Below are 21027 nucleotides of genomic sequence, written 5' to 3' on the forward strand. Positions count from 1 at the left end.
GTGACCGTTGATGCAACATCCACTAGTATATATTAAACGAGCGAAAGGGAATCCGGTTACAATTCCGGAGCCTGTTCAGTATACGTTTGCATTGGTGTGCATACTGGAAACGGTAGCGCCTTTGTAATCATGGCAACATGAATCCTTTCCTTCGAGAAGCCAACAAGAGATATCGGAAGAGTTTTCTTTTCTGTTTAACAGTCATACTAGCCATGGAAGTCTTTCATAGAGAGATATGGTTGGACAGGCTGGTAGAGCATGGTATTAAATTGCTGTGTCGATATTCTCTTCTTGGACCTTGAAAATCGAAGACTGGGGCACGCAAACTCTCAACAGCTTGTTCCGAATCCGCAGCAGGTCTCCAAGGTTTAGAGTCTCTAGTCGATAGATTAATGTAGGTAAGGGAAGTCGGCAAATTAGATCCGTAACTTCGGGATAAGGATTGGCTCTGAGGACTGGGATGACTCGGGCTATAATCCTGCCGGCGGTTGAGCCTCCTGGAGCTCCGGAAAGCTGTTCGTGTCGCAAGACAGGAACAGCAGGCCTATGCTAAGAGGGTGGAATGTCGGGAGAGGCCCGACAGAGAAACCCAGACAGTGGCCTCCAATAGGGAGGAAAGAGAGAAGGTCGATAGAGGTTCACGGACAGTGGCCTTTACCTTCTACGGAGCAGCCACGTCGATCGGAGCGGCGACCGAGTTCCCCTCGACGGGAAAAGGCAAGGGCAATCGCAAGACGGCATCGAATGCGAAGCGCCCTAGGAAGTCGCCAGGCGAGGGTGCCAAAACCGACACCACTCGGCGTGCAACCGTTAAGGTCAAACGCCGTTTGGGCGAGGTAAGCGAGGGCGAGAGTGACCTCGCTGTGGAGAGCGATGGTACCAGCAACCCGGCACGACCGGGGCAGGGGGGCTCAAACCCCTGGACGCTGGTCACCAAGAAAAAGCCGGCACCGAAACCGGAGGTGCCGCGGCCTGCGAAGAAGGCCAAGGACAGAGGCGAAGCCTTGTAGTTAAAAACCGACAAGGACAAATACGCCGATGTCCTAAAATCGATGAAGGCGGCCGAAAGCCTCTCGGCCCTTGGGCAGGATGTGCGTAGCGTAAGACGCACCAACACGGGAGAGATGCTTCTGGTGCTGAAGCGAGGCGCACAATCCAGTGCAGTATACAAGGCCTTGGCCCAAGAGCTCCTTGGTGAAGGCGCCCAAATCAGGTCGCTAGGTGCGGAAACGACTCTCAAGTGCAAGCACTTGGACGAGTTCACGACCGCAGAAGACGTCGTCGCAGCCGTTAAGGAGCATTGCGACGTCACAATCGAGCGGGCCTCTGTGCGATTGAGAGATGGACCCTCTGGCACCCAAGTAGCCTACCTCAGGCTACTGAAGGCGGATGCCAAAAAGGTAACCGAGAAAGGGAAGCTGAAGATCGGCTGGTCGGTATGCCCTATTAGTATACCCCAGCCGCCTTCAGTGGATAGGTGCTATCGGTGCCTTGAGTCCGGCCACAAAGCATACGAGTGCAAAGGCATAGATAGGAGCAAACTATGTCGTCGCTGCGGCGAGGAGGGACATAAAGAGCGGGGGTGCACTAAGGCACACAAGTGCCTTATCTGCACCGCTAAGAAGCAAGCCCATAAACATGCTATGGGCGGACCTTCGTGTCCCTTCGGTGAGTTAAATAAGAAGAAGCCGTGAACGTCACACAGCTAAATCTTAACCATTGTGCAGCAGCCCAACAGCTGCTGTGGCAGTCGGTCTCGGAGTCGAGGACAGATGTCGCCCTCTTATCAGACCCGTACCGCATCCCTGCCGGCAACGGCAATTGGGTGTCGGACGGGTCTGGAATGGCGGCAATATGTACAACGGGACGGTTCCCGGTTCAAGAGGTAATACACCCCTTCGCCGAGGGTGTGGCGATTGCCAAGATCAATGGTGTGTTCTATTGCAGCTGCTACGCCCCACCAAGGTGGCCAATAGAACAGTTCTACTAGATGATCGACAGGCTCTCGTCGGACCTAGTGGGCCGGAAACCGGTAGTAATAGCGGGAGACTTTAACGCTTGGGCAATGGAGTGGGGCAGCCGCTGTACAAATAGCAGGGGTCAAGCGCTAATGGAAGCGCTTGCGAAACTCGATACTGTGCTAGCTAATAGTGGCTCCGCTAGTACATTCCGTAGAAACGGAGTGGAGGCGTGTATTGACCTAACATTTGCCAGCCCGAGTCTGGCTCCAGGCATGGAATGGAGGGTAGACGAAGGCTACACCCATAGCGATCATTTAGCAATCCGCTTTAAGATCAACTATGGTGTGCAGTATCCGAGGGCGGGAGATCCCTGTCAGGTACGCGGGTGGAAGTCCAATCACTTCGACAGCGAAGCTTTCACCGCGGCCCTGGGACTGGAGGCCAACACCGACAGTCTAAGCGGGGATGCGCTGGTAGCTGTTCTATCACGCGCGTGCGACGCCACTATGCCGAGAAAAACACTACCAAGAAACGGTAGATGCCCGGTATACTGGTGGAGTGCCGAGATTGCAGCTCGACGGTCAGCCTGCCTCAGAGCTAGACGTAGGATGCAAAGAGCTCGCACCGAGGATGCAAGAGAGAACCGCCGTGAAGTGTTTCGAGCTGCGAAATTGGCCCTCAACAAGGCCATTAAAAGCAGCAAGAAAGCGTGTTTCGACAACCTATGTGAGAGTGCCAACGCAAATCCGTGGGGTGACGCCTACAGGATTGTGATGGCCAAGACCAAAGGGGGCTCCTCACCCCCAGAACAGTCTCCGGACCGATTGGCAACGATTATCGAAGTACTCTTCCCGTCTCGAGCCACAAGCCCCTGGCCACCTGCACTACGAGACAGTGCGGGCACGGCCGAAATGGTGGCTCCAGTGACGAACGAAGAACTACTCGCAGTGGCTAAATCCCTGGCAATGAACAAAGCTCCAGGGCCGGATGGAGTTCCAAACAACGCACTCAAGGCAGCGATCATAGCGAACCCGAACATGTTCAGGCTAGCTATGCAGAGATGCCTTGACGAGTGCCGTTTCCCCGATAGATGGAAAAGGCAGAAATTGGTGCTGTTGCCGAAGCCCGGGAAGCCACCAGGCGACCCATCGGCGTACAGACCAATCTGTCTGATCGACACGACTGGCAAACTGCTTGAGAGGATCATCCTCAACAGGCTCACCCCGTATGCGGAAGGTACGGACGGTCTGTCAAGCAACCAGTTTGGCTTTCCGAAGGGTAAGTCCACAGTGGACGCTCTCAACTCAGTGATAAATACTGCCGAGATAGCGATCCAACGGAAAAGGCGAGGTATTCGATACTGTGCGTTAGTGACACTCGACGTGAAGAACGCATTCAACAGCGCAAGCTGGGATGCCATCGCGCTCTCGTTACACCGGCTTAGCCTACCGGTGGGTCTGTACCGGATCCTGGAAAGTTACTTCCAAAACCGCGTACTGCTATACGAGACCGATGCCGGTCAGAAAAGGGTTCCGATTACCGCCGGAGTCCCGCAGGGCTCGATCCTAGGCCCGGTGCTATGGAACCTCATGTATGACGGGGTTCTGAGACTGAAGGCTTTGCCGACGACGTAACCTTGGAGGTCTACGGGGAGTCAATTCCTGAGGTAGAACTAACCGCAGAACACGCGATTAGCACGGTGGAGGAATGGATGAGCGCGAGAGGCCTGGAGCTCGCTCATCATAAGACGGAGGTAGTTATCGTCAACAACCGCAAGTCGGCACAACATGCAGTTATCCATGTGGGAGAAGTCGCGATCACTTCACAGCGAAGTCTGAAGTCTCTCGGAGTCATTATAGACGACAAGCTGACCTTCGGCAGCCATGTCGACTATACGTGCAAGAGAGCGTCGACTGCTGTTGCGGCTCTATCGAGAATGATGTCCAACAGCTCCAAGGTGTGCGCCAGTAGACGTAGGTTACTGGCAGGCGTTGCCGTATCTATCCTCAGGTACGGCGGCCCGTCATGGTCAAGAGCACTGAGGGTAACCAGTTACCTACAGAAACTGGAGAGCACCTACCGCGTGATGTGCCTCAGAGTGATATCTGCCTACCGCACAGTATCACACGATGCATCCTGCGTGATAGCGAGCATGATGCCAGTCGGGCTGGTCATTCGGGAAGATGAGGAGTGTTTTGAGCTACGTGAAAATAGGGGAGCCCGCGAGCGCACCAGGGTGACCTCGGTAGCCAGATGGCAGCGTGAGTGGGACAACTCCTCGAAAGGTAGGTGGACCCACCGGCTGATACCTAGCATATCGAGCTGGGTGGGAAGACCCCATGGGGAAGTTCACTTCCACCTGACACAATTCCTGTCAGGCCATGGCTGTTTCTGTCAGTACCTCCACAGGTTCGGGCACGCGGAGGTCCCAGTCTGCCCGGACTGCCCAGGTGTAGATGAAACTGCCGAACACATACTGTTCGTATGTCATCGGTTCGACGTCGAAAGAAGAGCAATGCTTGACGTCTGTGGCTGGGACACAACCCCTGATACCCTTATTCAGCGGATATGTCAATCGGTGGAGAAGTGGAACGCAGTCTCGGCTGCTACCATCCAGATTGCCAGTAGGCTACAGGTAATCTGGCGAACCGAGCAACAGACGACGGGCACGGCTAACTAGTGATTGGTTAGCTGGAGCAACAAAGGCCAAGCGCAAAAAAGGGAGTGAATGGTCTGTTCATGCCGAGGCAGGTTTGGCGCAGCGAATGGCGACCGCGTAAGGGGTAAACCCAGCCACCCCGAAGCAAGACAGAAGAGTGAGTGTATAGGCGTATAAGTGGACTGCCTCATGCCAAGACGGGAGGGTCGTAGCGTAGTATGTTGGAACTTAGCTATCGATGCCTCATGGCGTGGCAGAGGAGTGAAAGGGTGAGCATCCAAGTCAGTCTCACACGGCATGTTAAGGGTGAGCATAAAAGTCAGCCTCACAGGTTGGTAGAGGCTAGCACAAAAGTCAGCCTAGCAAGGAATGAAAAAGGTGAGCACACAAGTCAGCCTCGCATGGTATGTCAGAAGTGGGGCCTAAGAAAAATGCCCCACATGGGATGCCAGGGGGAGTGACAAAGGTACAATAGAGTGGCACGATTGAGAGTGAATCAGGTGATAGGGTGAGCACCCAAGTCAGCCTCACATGGTATGGGTGGGGCGAGCACAAAAGTAAGCCTAGCAAGGAACGAGTAAGGTGAGCACACAAGTCAGCCTCGCATGGAACGTAAAAGGTGAGCACAAAAGTCAGCCTCATGTGGGAGTGTTTGAGAGTGAATCAAAGTGCGATTGAGAGAGCACCCAAGTAAGCCTCATACAGGATGTATGAACGCGTGAGTGAGAGTGAATGAGTACATTTAGTACAGCCATCTCCCCAGAAGTAATACCGAGAGGTAGTTCCTGGGAGGAATGATGGCGGAGCCCAATGGAGTTTAGTCGGTATTAATGGCTGGTCACCATTCGAGTCCGACACGCCCCCAGTGCACCCCGTGTGGTAGATTGGACCCTACCAATAGCACGTGTACTGGGCTAGGACATAAAGGTCTTCTCCATTGTAAAAAAAAGACTACCCTTGCTTGGAGGTTGTGTTGGCATACAATGGTGTATGGTCGTGATTTAGGAAATACTTAAGGGTCGTATGTGTATGGCCTAGTATGGCCGTGCATGTATGAAATTTGTTTTTTTTTGTCGCACTGAACCCCTTAAAGTATGCACAATAAGGAAACCAAGCCATCCAGGTGTAGTCATATAATACGCTGAGTGACAGGCAGAGTCATGCACTACGCATGTACTGCGAGCGATGGCATCATAAGACACAGTCCGAACTTATTGAAAATACCAGCGTAGGTAAAAAGTTGCTTACGCTGGTCTGCACTGCAAGCGACAGGCAGAGTCATGCACTACGCATGTACTGCGAGCGATGGCAATATGAGAGATAGACCAGAGTTGGGTAAATTGTAAAACAAATCGATACCGTCCATCTTCGACTGCGAGAGCGACCGTCGGTAGTAAGTGAACATGTGGAAGATCCGCACAAAGAGGAATGGAAAATGTATCTCACTGTACCTGTGCCTAGGCAGACCGATACCAGCCCGATTGGGTTGGTTGCTGCCGCACAAAGCAGAATGCCGATCTGCCCGCAGAACAAACAGCGTAACGACCATGTACGTTTAGCTTGTTTGCATGATGATAGGGCATGTTAAATGTAATAGGTGTATCGCTCGGATGGGATGCGCCGACGCATACACCATACCTTGGCTGATCCACTCGGCCGTAGGGGTGGTGATGATTTTTAGCATTGTAAATGGTGGTAGTAAACTTATTGCATATTTGATAAAAATCTATCTATGGGTGGTGTGACGTTGTATAAATTCATCAAATGTACAATATAATCAATGATTCGGTTCACATCGAAACAGCGGGCGGAGGTAGTAATGTTATACGCGGCGAATGGTAGTTCCATTGTGTCAGCTCAGCGGGCATATGGTGAAAAACACCCTGGCGGACAAGTGCCGTGTGCCAAGACTATTCGTCGGTGGGTGTCAAATTTTGCTGAACATGGCACAGTGAACGATCGACTCCATGCCGTTCATCGACGTGCAATACGTTCCAATGAACTGGTTGACGCGGTCAGAGAGAGCGTCGCGCAAAATCCAACTGAGTCGTATCGCCGTCGCGCGCAGCAGTTTGGGGTCAGTGGTACCACTATGCGGCGCATCTTGAAAGATGATTTGCACTTGTTTCCTTATAAGATGCAAGTAACGCAAAGATTATTGCCAGCGGACTATGCACGTCGTATGCAATATGGCAAAACAGTCGCTCAAGTGGTAGCCACTGAACCTGATTTCTGGAAGCAAATATTGATGACCGACGAGGCTCATTTCACATTGTCGGGCGGAGTTAATAAGCAAAATAGGCGTATTTGGGCCACACGGAATACACACCGGATTCAAGAGATGCCATTACATGATCAAAAGGTGACGGTGTGGGCCGGCGTTTGTGCTAAAACCATAATTGGACCTTTTTTTTCAAAGAAAATGAGCCAATCGATGGGAAGCGATATCGGTGGATGTTAGCTCATTATGTATGGCCACAAATGCGCGAAAAGGGCCTTGAGGGTTATTGGTTCCAACAAGACGGTGCGCCATGTCACACGGCTGCTCAAACAATTGGGGTTTTGCAGAAAAAATTCCCAGGGCGTGTGGTGTCGAAGGGAGGCGACATTGACTGGCCACCGCGGTCTCCAGATTTAACACCTCCCGACTTCTTTTTATGGGGCTATTTGAAAAGCAAAGTATACGCCAATAATCCTCAGACCCTTCTCGAGCTTAAGGATAACATTCGAACTGAGATACGTGCCATACCTCCCGAGATGCTCGAGAAGGTTATGAACAATGCAGCAAAAAGGGCACATAGTGCGGTGGTTCATGGAGGCGGTCACTTGGTCGACGTGGTGTTTAAACACTAGTATGCAGCATGATTTGCAGAGTGCGAGCGGCTATTTGCCCGTGTGATATTCTACCTAGAGGGTGGTTTTGTTGTATTGTACATTTGATGTGGTTTATATACCGTCACACAAGATGGTGCACCCTGTATAGGGAGGTATAGGGTGTCATGCATGTTTTTTATCGCAAAATCAGCCTGAAACTATGCAGCGCCCTGGGGCACATAGGCGCTGAGCGATGACAACTGCTACTCGACAAAAATAGAAGTTAATGGCATGCATACCGGTAAGTTACAGCAGAACATCTATGTACCATATGCAGGGTGCGCCAGAAAGTATGTCGGTCCTCCCGTATACAATAAAATTGTTCTCCTGTATACAAACAGCCATCGGCCTCACGGTCTGCGATGGCAGCGAGCTGGGATATAAACACGCTGAGTGAGCGACGGCAACTACACGGATGCGCATATAAACGCTAAGTGGATACCACCGTGGGTATCGTAGTATCAATGCCGGTTGAAATACGTTAATAGTGCGAAGTGCACTGATCGGCTACCCGCGGCACACCGACAGGCGAAACCATACACTACGTCTGTACAGCGAGCAATGGCAATATGAGGCATAGTTCAAAATTAAACAAAATGCAAAATCAATCCCATCCGAGACGGCTGCGAGAGCGACCGTCGCTAGCAAGATCTGCACAAAACAGAATATGAAACTTCTCTTATTTTACCAGCGAAAGATCCGCACAAAGCAGAATTGAAAACTTCTCTTATTGTACCGGTTGCTGGTCGGGTTCTTCATTGGACTGGCTGTGCGTGCCTATACAAACACGCAGCTGGCTTTGCATTTGCAAGCTGAGCGACAGTAACGGGAAGGTGCGTGGCGCGCCTAGCGTATGCGTCTATGATTGATGTGCTGCTGTGGTAGCGGTAATATACAGTGCGCGTCTTTTATACGTTGCATGTAAGAGGGCACTTACGGGAATTGAATTTTCCTCTACTTGGGTATTTATCCCAGACTGGAAATGTTCTAGCAGAATGTTATACATTAGATTGGCAGTCCGTAGAAGGTTATTTTTTGGTTGACCCGTTTAGAAGTTATATGCGATACCAGATATAGCAAAAAAATCACTATTCGGCATTCGAATGACCCTAGTAGGCTTTGCCTACCACCAAAATATCAGCCCCGTACTCGTATTATCAATACCGACTGAGATACGTTCACTACAACATGCCGACCATGCACACTTATAAGGCATAAGTGGAAGTTAGGCAAAAAGCAAAACACTGGTCCATGCCATGGTGTGTGACAGGCACCGGCAGTATGGCGGTACAACACATGCCGATCATGCACACTTATGAGGCATAAGTGGAAGTTAGGCAAAATGCAAAACACTGGTCCATGCCATGGTGTGTGACCGGCACCGGCAGTATGGCGGTACAACACATGCCGGTCATGCACACTTATGAGGCATAAGTGGGACTTAGGCAAAATGCAAAACACACCACTAGTAGGCTTTGCCTACCACCAAAACATCAGCCCTGTACTCGTAGTATCAATGCCGGCTGCGATGATTTCACCGTGTCGGAGGCAGTGGGTACCCGCAGTGACATACATCACACCTCGGCCGATCGACTCGGCCGTATGGTGGTGATGATTATTATCAGCGTAAATGGCAGTAGTAAATTAATCCTCATGTTGATGAAAATCTATCTATAGGGAGTGTGGTAATCGTGAAGATGTATGGCAAAAAGGCATTTCCGACTATCACAGTGTATAAGGGTATACCAGAGGTCCGAGGCACTGGTAACGGCCGCCCGAAAACACTACTCCCACTGGCGGGTTCGAATTGAGCGAGCGGTAGAGGTTTTGGAAAGGAAAAAAGTCGAACGTAATGCGAGGGTATGCGGCAAGCCTAGCCATATGGTCCACTACGATACAGGCGGTCTGTCCGGCGGTGCACGGGTGGACTGTATCGAAGGTATGCAAAATGCAAACACGCAATGTATGAATGGGTCCGTATGGCAGCCAAGAGGCGAAAGCGTGTAAGAGGGTTGGCTTGTGGTGATGAGAGGATGGCTGGCCGGACATAGAGAAGATATGCAAAATGCGATACAAATTTTTGTTTAGCCAGCAGTGGCTCTCTGTGCGGATAGGTGAAGCGAGGGCGTGTAAGAGAGTTGGCGGCTGTTGTTGGTCACATCGGGGGTGACTGTTGCAGTGCGTGGTTCACTGTTGTGCGGATAGGCGAAGCGAGGGCACGTTAGAGAATTGGCTGATTGGTCTTACATGGCGCAGGGGTTGCCTGTTTGCTTGGTCGGGCTGATTACCGGTTCTCTTACGACACGCGACACGAGGGTGAGTGTTAACACATTAATGTTAACACATGAATGTTATACGGCTACCACGTTATAAGCGATAGATAGCGACAGTAGCATGTATTATGACAACAGCACAACCCGCCGGGTGTGATACAGAGGCAAAGATGGGAATCTTTTGACGATTGTTTTGCTTGACCCCCCGCGCCAAACGGCATGGCCTTTGCGTTTGCGCGTGTGTGAGCGTCTCATGCGAAAGAGGAAACGATTTTTTACTACTGAAAAACGTTGTGGTGAGGTTCGATGATGATGCGCGATGCCGCCGATGTGGTGTTTGCCCGTATAGTTGACCAGTTGATAGACGTAAACAAAACTTTAGGCACAGCTGAGGAAATTGACCAATCGCTCGATGAGCTGAAAATGGCTCTAACAGAAGCAGAGGGCCAATGCGTAAGAAATGTTCCAACTCGTGGTGAAATTCTTAAATTGGACGCAATGACAAAAGCGATCATCCGACAACGGAATAAATATAGGCGTCAATTTCAACGGACAGGGGATCTGTCCAAGAAGTTTGTGGTGTCCAAATTGAATGAACTGATAAATGATAGAGTAGACCAGCTGAAGAATGAAAATTTCGCGAACATGGTGCGAAGACTTGACCCTTTCTCACGTCCTTTCTGGAAGGTGTCTAAGGTTCTTAAATCCAAACCGCAACAGATTCCTCCGCTAGCTCTAAATGACATCAAACTGGTTACTTCTGTTGAGAAGGCAAATGCCATAGGAGAGAACATTCTCAATTCGCACAATCTGGGTAGCTCCATAGTCAGTCCTATGGAAACTGTTGTACGAGAAACGTTGGTCACCCTGAGCGAGACACCGTGCTATGTACCTGAAAACCAAAAAATTATGCCCGAACAGATCGCTGCTGCGCTGAAATCTTCAAAAAATATGAAGGCTCCTGGTTTTGACTCGGTCTTCAATATTGTATTAAAGAAACTAAGCAACAATACATACACCCACATTGCAAACATTCTAAACAGGTGCCTAGATCTACACTATTTCCCGTCGGTTTGGAAATCAGCTAAAGTCATCCCTTTGTTGAAGCCAGGAAAGGACCCAACAAACCCCTCAAGCTATCGCCCTATCAGCTTGCTATCCTCCTTAAGCAAACTATTCGAAAGGCTTATATTAGACCGTGTTCTAGTTCACGTTGAAAACAACAACATCTTTCTACCAGAGCAGTTCGGCTTTCGTAAGGGGCATTCAACAAGTCATCAACTGCAAAGGGTGATAAACATCATAGACAGAAACAAGGCCGTTTCGAAATCTACAGCTATGGCCCTGATGGATGTTGAAAAGGCGTTCGACAACGTTTGGCACGATGGACTCATCTACAAATTGTACCGCTACAACTTCCCTAACTTTCTAATAAAAATCATCCAGAATTACCTCAGTGAAAGAAAATTCAACGTAAGCGTCAACGGTACCCTATCAAATAGCTTTGACATCCCCGCAGGTGTCCCGCAGGGGAGTATTCTCGGACCGATACTGTATAACGTGTATACTTCAGACTTCCCACAGCTTCCTGAGGGTTGTCAGTTATGCTTCTTTGCCGATGATACAGCTATCATTTGCAAAGGAAGGAACACAAAGCATCTGACCAAAAAGCTTCAAAACTGTCTGGACACAGTCACAGGATATCTGCACACTTGGAAGATAAAACTTAATGCTTCAAAAACACAAACGATACTATTTCCGCTTAGCCTATCACCGAAACACGCTCCAACAGCCGACTGCAAAATCAGAATAAATGGATTGCCTATAGATTGGTCCTCTGAGGTGGTTTACTTGGGGCTCACAATTGATCGTAAACTACTCTTCCGCTCTCACGTAGAGAAAATACTAAACAAAACTAACCTGCTTGTTAAATGCCTGTATCCACTAATCAATAGAAGATCAGCTCTGCATACTAGGAACAAAATAGCAATCTACCACCAAATCATTCTCCCGGTAGTGCAATACGCCATGCCTGTGTGGGGACGGTGTGCCTTAACCCATAGGAAAAAAATTCAAGTCATGCAAAATAAAGCTCTGAAAATGATTCTCAACCTGCCGTGGCACACGAGGACAACTACTGTTCACGAGATGGCCAATACAAACACAATTCACGAAAAACTATTAGCTGTTACTACTAAGTTCCACGACAAATGTGCCCTATCTGAGCACCCACTAATCAGATCACTATTTTAAATTGACATAGTCTAGTTTAGTTTTAGTTAGGTTAAGTCACACTCCAAACTGTGCATCAGTTACGAAACCAAAAGCAGTAATTTACAAATATTAAAACTATCAAAGAAAGAAAATGTAAAACAAAGATAGAAAGCAATGACTGTATCACTTAACATGAAAAATAATGTACAGAAATGTAAAAACATGCGAATCAATAAAAATTTAATGTAAACAAAATGCCGAATTGCAACATTCGGTATTGGAATCTCGCTGCTGCTGCTGCTGCAGGTGTGCCGTGCTAGCCTACTGAGTTATTACCTACAACCAAGAAAATGACTGGCCGTGGCAAAGGAGGCAAAGGGCTCGGCAAGGGAGGCGCTAAGCGGCACCGCAAGGTGCTTCGTGACAATATCCAGGGCATCATCAAACCCGCCATTCGTCGTCTGGCTCGACGTGGAGGAGTGAAGCGAATCTCCGGTTTGATATACGAGGAAACCCGTGGTGTGCTGAAGATTTTTCTGGAAAACGTTATCCGGGACGCTGTGACGTACACTGAACATGCAAAACGGAAGACCGTCACTGCGATGGATGTCGTCTATGCGCTTAAACGCCAGGGACGCACATTGTACGGTTTTGGTGGTTAAGCCCCCTACCGTTCGCGACAACACAAAAGGCCCTTTTCAGGGCCACCAAATGTTTAGAAACAAAAGAATTAGTTTGAAATGTATCCTTCATATTTTCATCTACGTTGCAGAGGCGTACTGTTTAATGTGCGATTTTGATGGATATGCGAGAGACCAGTGTTACGACAACGCGCTCAGTCGCTGGGTTTCGCTTTTTCATATATGCATTTCCTTTTTCTCTCTCTCCTGAGCTTGCGTATCATGGGACAAAACTGCTCGTTTCTCGATAGCAACGAACCGCCGACCGACTCTTTTTTTCGCGCGCGCGTTTTAGCTTACCACGCTTTCACCTACCTATGAATTTGCGCTTGTAATCTGCGTCGGGGGACAATCGTTCCCATCGATTCGTGCGCTGAAGCACCTGGGTGTGATGGTCGACGCGTGCGGTTTATCAGCTCACAGCCATGTCGACGACTATGTATGCGAGAAGTCTGCTACACAACGATGTAGCGAGTTGATCAGTACATCCTAAATAATAGAATTTTGAGTTAGCCAAAGCAATCCGAAATAACACTGATTATTAGTGCACTAAAATCAAAATCCGCAACTTTTTCGAGGTATTTCTCTCTGTCTGTCTCTCTTTGCCGTCGAAACAAGAAAGCATTTCGCGAGCGCGCTGTACGGTTCTACGAGCAACACAAGAATCTCGGCGAAAAGTGCGCGGTACAATATTTCAAAGGGGAAAACGTTGCGCCATCGACTGTTTACAACACCTTTCGACGCTGCAATCTCAATACCGCTTGCCGGTTGATAAAAATTATTTTGGGTAAATATTTTGTTTTGCACGAAGCAAGTTACTTCCCTCGCCAAAAAAACGCAAAAAAAACCACAATCGTTCCCGATTCGATCCCATTTGTACCCTAAAAATCACAACCCGCTTCACAATTTGCTTCAGTGTCGCCCAATCGCAGATTTCTTCGGGAGTTTTTTTGTTTTGAGAGCCACGAATTGCAAACAGTTGATTGGTAGAAGATCACGAAATGGACATAGACGCCGTACTACGCGCCTGTTCCGACATCAAACGGAAGCTTCGCCGAACAGCATCCAATTACGGATCGGTTTCAAATCTTCACTAATTTTTGGTCAACAATGGAGAACGTATCTTCTAATTTCGATTTCAATCAAATCGTATGTCTTTTTTTTTGACAGGTTGAGAAAAAAAAATCTAAAATTTGTGTTGCCACCCGTTAGCTTTTTGTTTTAGTAATTTTAATAACGAAAGTTTTCAGCAAAGGAACAGCCGACCGAAACGTTTTCCGCAGGTCGCCAAATTACGACCACTTCCGCTCGAGCAAATATATACAACAATGAAATAATTTTATATAGAGAGAAGTTTTCCTTCGATTGGATAGCACCGAAAAGGTTTTCCAATTGCTAGAAGGTTCAAATTAACCTATTTTCCACAATTCAGTTTGCACGTGCCGCCATAGTCGGATACATGATTTGATAATATTCGACAATACGCTTAAAATAGAATGTTCAGCGGGTGTTAGTTTGGACGGTGTGGACATTGCAGTAAATTGAAAGCAAACTTCCAGTGTACTTTTCACAAGCAGTAATTCGATTTTGGTTGATTTAAAACAGCAGTCCGTAAAATTTTACCGGCACCGATCGAAGAGTAACTTTCAACCGTCATCTACGCGTTCCCAAACAGAGCCGATGAATACGATCCTACACAACAGACACCGGGCCCCCGGTTATCAGTCTGTTTCTGACAAGCGAGCTGTTCAGACGCTTTTGAACACGAGCGAACAAGCAAACAACAGTCGAAGCGAGTGAAAAAGTTGTGCAAACGGTTTCGGTCCCGCGAGTGTGACAACCGGCATTGACCGGGAAAGCCTCCTCTGCCCCTTTTCGGTCGGGCAGTGCCATCGGGAAGTGTTAAAAGAGTCGCCAACGGAAGTGAAAAAACTTGCGAACTCATTTTTTGTGTTAAAACCATCCTACTGCTGCTGGTCGGTCAGGTTATTTTTCGTGCAAAAGGCAGCAAAGTGAAGGAAAAAACTCAGTCTCCCGTGATAGTGATAACCGGCATCGACCGGGGAGGCATCCGCCGTCTCTTTTTTCGGATGACGCTATCGGGAGTGAAAAATACCGCGAACGAAAAGTGACGCTATTCGGGTGTGAAAAACCGCTATTCATGGTGACGCCGCCGGCTGTGTAAAAAGCCGACATCGACAAAGTGAAGAGGTTGGGGTGAAAAAGTGAATCGATCTAGTGTTGAAAACTGTATTTGGGAGAAAAGTGACGCTATCGGGGATAAGAAACCACCTTCGGAAGGTGACGCCGCTGGTAGTGAAAAAAAACGGCACAGGCGAGTGACGCGATCGGGTGTGAAAAATCGCCATTTGGCGAGTGACATAGATAGGGTGACGCGATTTGGTTGTGCAAAACTGCGATAGTAAATTATAGTGAGTGATTAGTTGGTTCTATTTTCTCCGGCCGAATGGCCTCATCGTCGGCGTATGGGCTGCCCCGGCCACCGGATGATTCCGGTGCTGGCTGTCCGAGCTGGATGGATCCGGAAGGAAAGCACGGTAAGGTGATTGTGCTCTCACTTAAAGCTGCCAACGAAGGAGTACTGCCGAAAAATCATCCCTTCAGTGTCGGTAAGTCCATCCAATTATTGATTGGTAATGAATATACTGCTACCACCGAAGCAAAAGGAACCAAATACATTCTCAAAGTGAGACAGCAAGTTCATGCTAACAAGCTGCTTGGCATGAAAAAGTTGTTTGACGGAACCGAAGTTGAAGTTGTAGCGCACCCCACGCTTAATTACAGTAAGTGCATCGTAAACTGTCCAGAGGTTAGTGAAATGACACAAGAGGAGCTATTAGTTGAACTTGCATCCCAAGGGGTAATTGCGGTTCGCCGGATCACAAAAATGGTGGATAAAACGAGAATCAACACACCCACTTTAATTCTGACGATTGAAGGAACCACACGGCCACAGCATGTCTACTTTGGAGCGCTAAGGGTGGCAAAAAGAATGTATTATCCCGCACCTATGCTATGTTTTTGCTGTCTAGAATATGGACACACCAAGGCTCGCTGCAAAGGCGCACCTAAGTGTCAAAACTGCTCTTCCCTAGAACACAAAACCGAAGACTGCAACCAAGTGGACAACTGTTTTCACTGTAAAATGGGGCACAAGCCAATCGATCGTAACTGTCAAGTATATAGAAGGGAGAACGAGATCGTCAGAATCAAAACCGAGCAAGGATTGTCATTCGCCGAAGCCAAGAAGCAGTACGACAATTGTGTTGGTCCAAAATCTTTCGCCAGCGTCAGCAAAAGACTAAATGTTCAACCAGACAGTAAGGACAAGGAAATAGCTAACCTTAAAGCAGAGCTATTTACTCTACGAAACGAGCTTGCCGCTGTGATAAATGAACTGAAAGTACGTCCCAACTGCCAATGTCAAAAAACCGAAGGTAAAATTTCTAAGAAACAGAACAAACGCCTCAAGGAAATATCGCCGGAAACGCCAACCGGATCTGAATTTCGTCCACCGCCTCCGAAAAAGACTACTGCGAAGTCTAATGAAACCGCCGAGCTAAATCGCATGACCCAAATACCAATCACACAACCGATGCTAGAAGACCCAATTGAAATTGCAAATTCCGATACCAACACCGAAGGAATGAGTATCACGGACAACGACTCCGACGGATCGGATACAATTGTTGTCAATCGGAAAGAGCTGAAGAAGCGCCACCGAACCAAAAATGGCCCTCCCAAACAATAATAAAACTGGAGGAAAAAGAGAAAAGCTTGTAGACAACACTTTTGCTCTTCAATGGAACGTAGCCGGATTGAGAAAAAAATTACCCGAACTGCAGCTGTTAATAAATCAGTATTCCCCCACTGTTTTGGCGCTGCAGGAAACGATGACACCGTTAAACTCCACCCCCAACCTTAAAGACTATGAATTATATCTGGCCGAAGGATCAATAAACAAATTCGCGCACGGAGTAGCACTTGGAATACGAAAAGGAATACCACACGACCGACTAAAGATTCGAACCGATATGCAAGCAGTAGCAGTACAAATAGACACTGGCACAAAATCAACGATAGTCAGCATATACATCCCCCCAAGCGAGCACTCACTCAAAAAAATTGAGGAACAGCTCAATGAACTAATTACCCAGTTACCCGAACCCGTGATTTTAATGGGTGATTTTAATGCCGCTAGCCCCGAATGGGGCTCTAAGCACTCCGACCGGAAAGGAGAAATTGTTAAAAAAGTTTGCGATAATAAAGGACTAATTTTTCTCAATGATGGAACGCACACCAGAATTAACCCCACCAACGGTTCCACAACTGCAATCGACCTCTCGGCAGTATCCTGGCAAATTTCGGCTAGGTTCAGCTGGATGGTCGAGGAAGATAACCACGGCAGTGATCACTTCCCAATCAGGTTGATTACTGGCCAATCGACTCCGCGTATTTGCGCTAGACCACGATGGCGATACGACGAAGCGAACTGGGAAAAGTATCAGCTGAAGATAAGGGAAAAATTAGTGCTAACTAAGGAGTACACAATACCCGAGTTCAACCAACTTGTTTTTAAAGCGGCTAAAGAATCCATTCCGCGAACAAGTGGACGCCCTGGACCTAAATCAGTTCCATGGTGGAATGAATCTGTTAAAACAGCCATAAAACACAGGAGAAAAACTCTCCGAGCCTTACGAAGGCTTGATGAGAAGGACCCTAGAAAGGAGCAAGCTTTGAAAGATTTTCAAAAAGCTCGGAAGGATGCAACAAATGCGATAGAGGAAGCGAAGAAAACAAGCTGGGAAAAATTCGTAAGCGAAATCAACCCGACCGCAACATCCAAGAAATTGTGGGGTAAGATTAACGCTCTGCGCGGTGATAGGAGAGTCAATAAAAAGTACCTGCGAATTGACGGAACGATCACTGACGTACCTGCGGACATGGCCAATTCATTAGCTGATCATTTTGCAGCAGTATCAGCAACCAACGGCTACACGAAAGAGTTCCAATATAGAAAAGCTAAAGAGGAACTAAATTTACCTGATTTTAACGTCGCACCCTCGCCAATAGATGCCAACTTTAGCTTCAGTGAGCTTAGTTGGGCGCTAAGTAAGGCTACCGGACTCTCCGAAGGACCAGATCGCATTGGATACCCGCTGTTGAAGCATCTACCAGTTCAGGCAAAACTGATCCTACTTGATCTCTACAATGGTGTATGGAACAGTGGTGTAGTTCCAACTGAGTGGAAAGAAGCCACAATTATGCCAATCAAAAAACCAGACAAGAAAGGAACTGAAGCGGACGAATATAGGCCGATTTCTTTGACCAGTTGTGTCGGCAAAATTCTTGAGAGAATGGTTAATCGACGACTCGTCCAGGACATTGAATTCAACCAGCGGCTTGGAAACCGGCAGTTTGCCTTCCGTCCAGGCACCGGCGTGGACAGCCATCTCGCAAAATTTGAAATGATACTGGAACAAGCCCTCCAATCCGACATGCACTCCGATGTCATAATGTTGGACCTTTCGAAAGCTTTTGACCGGACCTGGAGACACCCGATTATCACCACACTCAGTAAATGGAATGTTGGAGGAAAAATGCTGAGTTACGTATACAACTTCCTCGATGAAAGAACCTTTCGAGTCGCTGTTGATGGCGCCCTCTCGGATCAACGACCGCTAGAAAACGGAATACCTCAAGGCTCAGTTATCTCTCCCACATTATTTAACATTGCAATTAGCTCTATTAGTGAATGCGTTACCGAAGACATGGAAATATTGCTTTATGCCGATGATCTGATCATCATCAGTACAAGTAGATTTCCAAGACAAGCTCGAGCCAAAGCACAAACTGCGCTAAATAAAGTGCTGATCTGGGCCGAACAATATGGACTACAGTTTTCTACGGACAAATCAAAACTAATCCACATCTGCAACGGAGGAAGGCATAGCAAAGTACCAGAACTTAAGACCTCTAAAGGTACTATCAAAAAAGTGACAACCGCAAGAATACTCGGAGTGCAAGTAGACTCGAAACTTAACTTTAAAAAACACGCTGACCAGCTCGTCAAAGAATGTCGTAACCGACTGCAGATCATAAAAGCTATCAGTCGCAGATACGCTGGAGGTAACCGTCACACGCTCTTTAGAGTCTGTGATAGTATCCTGATATCAAAACTATCACACGGTTTTGGTTTCTACAGTCGAGGAGGTGATAAAGTGATAAAAAGGATTCAGCCCACCTACAATTCTGCTATTCGAACCATATCCAGAGCGCTCATAACTAGCCCTATCTCATCATTGCTATCCGAAAGTGGACAGCTACCTTTCAAACACATCATGACTGATCGGCTTATCGGGAAAGCATGCAGCTGGCTAGAAAAACGACCTGTAGATGAGGAACTTGTCTGCCCCATGGTCAGAAGAGCCTCAGAATGGCTAGAGCGAATAACCTCACACCGAATACCTACCATAAGTACTGTAAACAGGATGAACGACCGAGCATGGGATTCGGTTAAACCCCGAATTGATTGGAGCATCAAAAACAAAATTCGAGCTCACGAGGCGTCTTCAAAAACTCAAGCAATCTTCAATGAAACACAAACGAAGCGGTATTCTACATCAATGCAGTTCTTCACAGACGGATCTTTGGATAAAAACAGTGTTGGAATAGGAGTACACAGCGAAAGACATCACGTTCTGCTGGGTGCCAAGTCACACTGGCATTACAGGGAACGAAAGAGCGGATTTTCTAGCTAGCGAAGGACGACTTAAGGAATGTACCGATATCCCAGTACCAGCAAAGGACTTCGTTAAATATGCCAAATCGCTACTTCGTCAAGCTTGGGAGGCTGAATGGAGAAACTGCAATACCTTTACCAGATGCATAAAATCGACGACACTACCATGGGAAGACGTAAAAGACACCTCAGAGCAAACAGCAATCACCAGGCTACGGATCGGTCACACTAAGTTGACCCACAGCTATATCCTTGACCGGGAAGACAAACCACAGTGCTGCGGAGATGACTTCACCGTAAGACACCTGCTCCTAGACTGTTCTAAATATCAGCAAAGCAGAGACAAACATCTAATGAATCTGACATTAAGCGAAATTTTAGGGATAGGTAATGAGAAAAAACTAATTCAGTTTATAAAAGAAGTAGAACTGTTGAAGAACATATAATTTTTGTTAAATGACTTGTAAATATTGAATTTTTCGAAGCGTGACGAATGAATTAAAATTTAAAGTCACGTTAATAAAAAAAAAAAAAAAAAAAAAAAAAAAAAAAGCCCCCGGTTATCATATTCGCAGACTTGCATCATCGTGCATCCATCAGCTCGTCGTCTACAACTGTGTGTGGAAGATATCCAAACGAACGCGCAATGGCTGAAACTGCTATCGACGTTGCTGCTACGGCCCCTGCCGTCGTCGCCTCTCCAGCCGCCAAAACACCACCGAAGCAGGCGGCCAAGGCTAGCAAGAGTGACGCCAAGAAACCGAAAAAATCTTCAACCCATCCACCAGTGAGTGAGATGGTTCTGGCTGCCATCCGGACCCTGAAGGAACGGAGCGGATCATCACTGCAGGCGATCAAAAAGTACATCGCCGCCAACTACATGTGTGACGTCGCCCGGCTGGCTCCGTTTATCCGGAAGGCTTTGAAAACGGGTGTCGAGAAGGGAAACATCACCCAGACCAAGGGTACCGGTGCTTCCGGATCGTTTAAGGTGACGGTCGAAGCAAAGAAACCGGCTGGCGATAAGAAACCACCGAAGAAATCGGCTACTAAATTCGGGGAGAAGAAAAATCCGCCGGCTGGTGGTGGTGAGAAGACCAGCAAGCCAAAGAAGGCGATCCCGGCCGCTAAGAAATCGGCTGCGAAGAAAACGAAACCTGCTGCCCCTGCCAAGGCGGTAACGGCTGCCACTAAACAGAAAGCCACCAAACCATCGAAGGCTGCAGCGAACAAGCCGAAGGCCCCTAAGCCAAAGAAGGCCGCCACCGCCCCGAAGAAGGTCACCGCCGGCAAGAAGTAAATTCCCGACAACGTGCGCGTCCCCCCAAAACAACAGTCCTTTTCAGGGCTAACAAAATTGTAAAGAATTGATTGATGCTTATTTTCCGTTAATGCTCCATTCCCATCAATGAGTTTTCTAGCTTGCGCACACCCGCATTCAACAGGCCGCCGATTGGCAAGATAAATCAGTCGTCGTTAGTTTGATTAAACAAATCACTATAGTAAATAGGCGCGGTTTTTTGCTCAGATAAACGTACGTACGTACGTACAGGTAAATTAATAGTAGGCCGTGGTTTTCTGTTGCCTTAACAAACAAACAAAC

At 47.8% G+C, this 21027-nt stretch overlaps 2 protein-coding genes across 2 annotated transcripts; both read left to right on the forward strand.

Moving 5' to 3' along the window:
• Positions 1-12331: 12331 nt before the first annotated feature.
• Positions 12332-12643, forward strand: LOC131695894 (histone H4-like). Its single transcript, XM_058984427.1, has one exon. The coding sequence runs from the start codon at positions 12332-12334 to the stop codon at positions 12641-12643; it is 312 nt and encodes a 103-aa protein (XP_058840410.1).
• A 7427-nt stretch (positions 12644-20070) lies between these two features.
• Positions 20071-20956, forward strand: LOC131695895 (histone H1A, sperm-like). Its single transcript, XM_058984429.1, has 2 exons — positions 20071-20601; positions 20870-20956. The coding sequence occupies exons 1-2, from the start codon at positions 20071-20073 to the stop codon at positions 20954-20956; spliced, it is 618 nt and encodes a 205-aa protein (XP_058840412.1).
• The last annotated feature ends 71 nt before the right edge of the window (positions 20957-21027 follow it).

Source organism: Topomyia yanbarensis, unplaced genomic scaffold (genome assembly GCF_030247195.1).
Source record: "Topomyia yanbarensis strain Yona2022 unplaced genomic scaffold, ASM3024719v1 HiC_scaffold_6, whole genome shotgun sequence".
Classification (NCBI taxonomy): domain Eukaryota; kingdom Metazoa; phylum Arthropoda; class Insecta; order Diptera; family Culicidae; genus Topomyia; species Topomyia yanbarensis.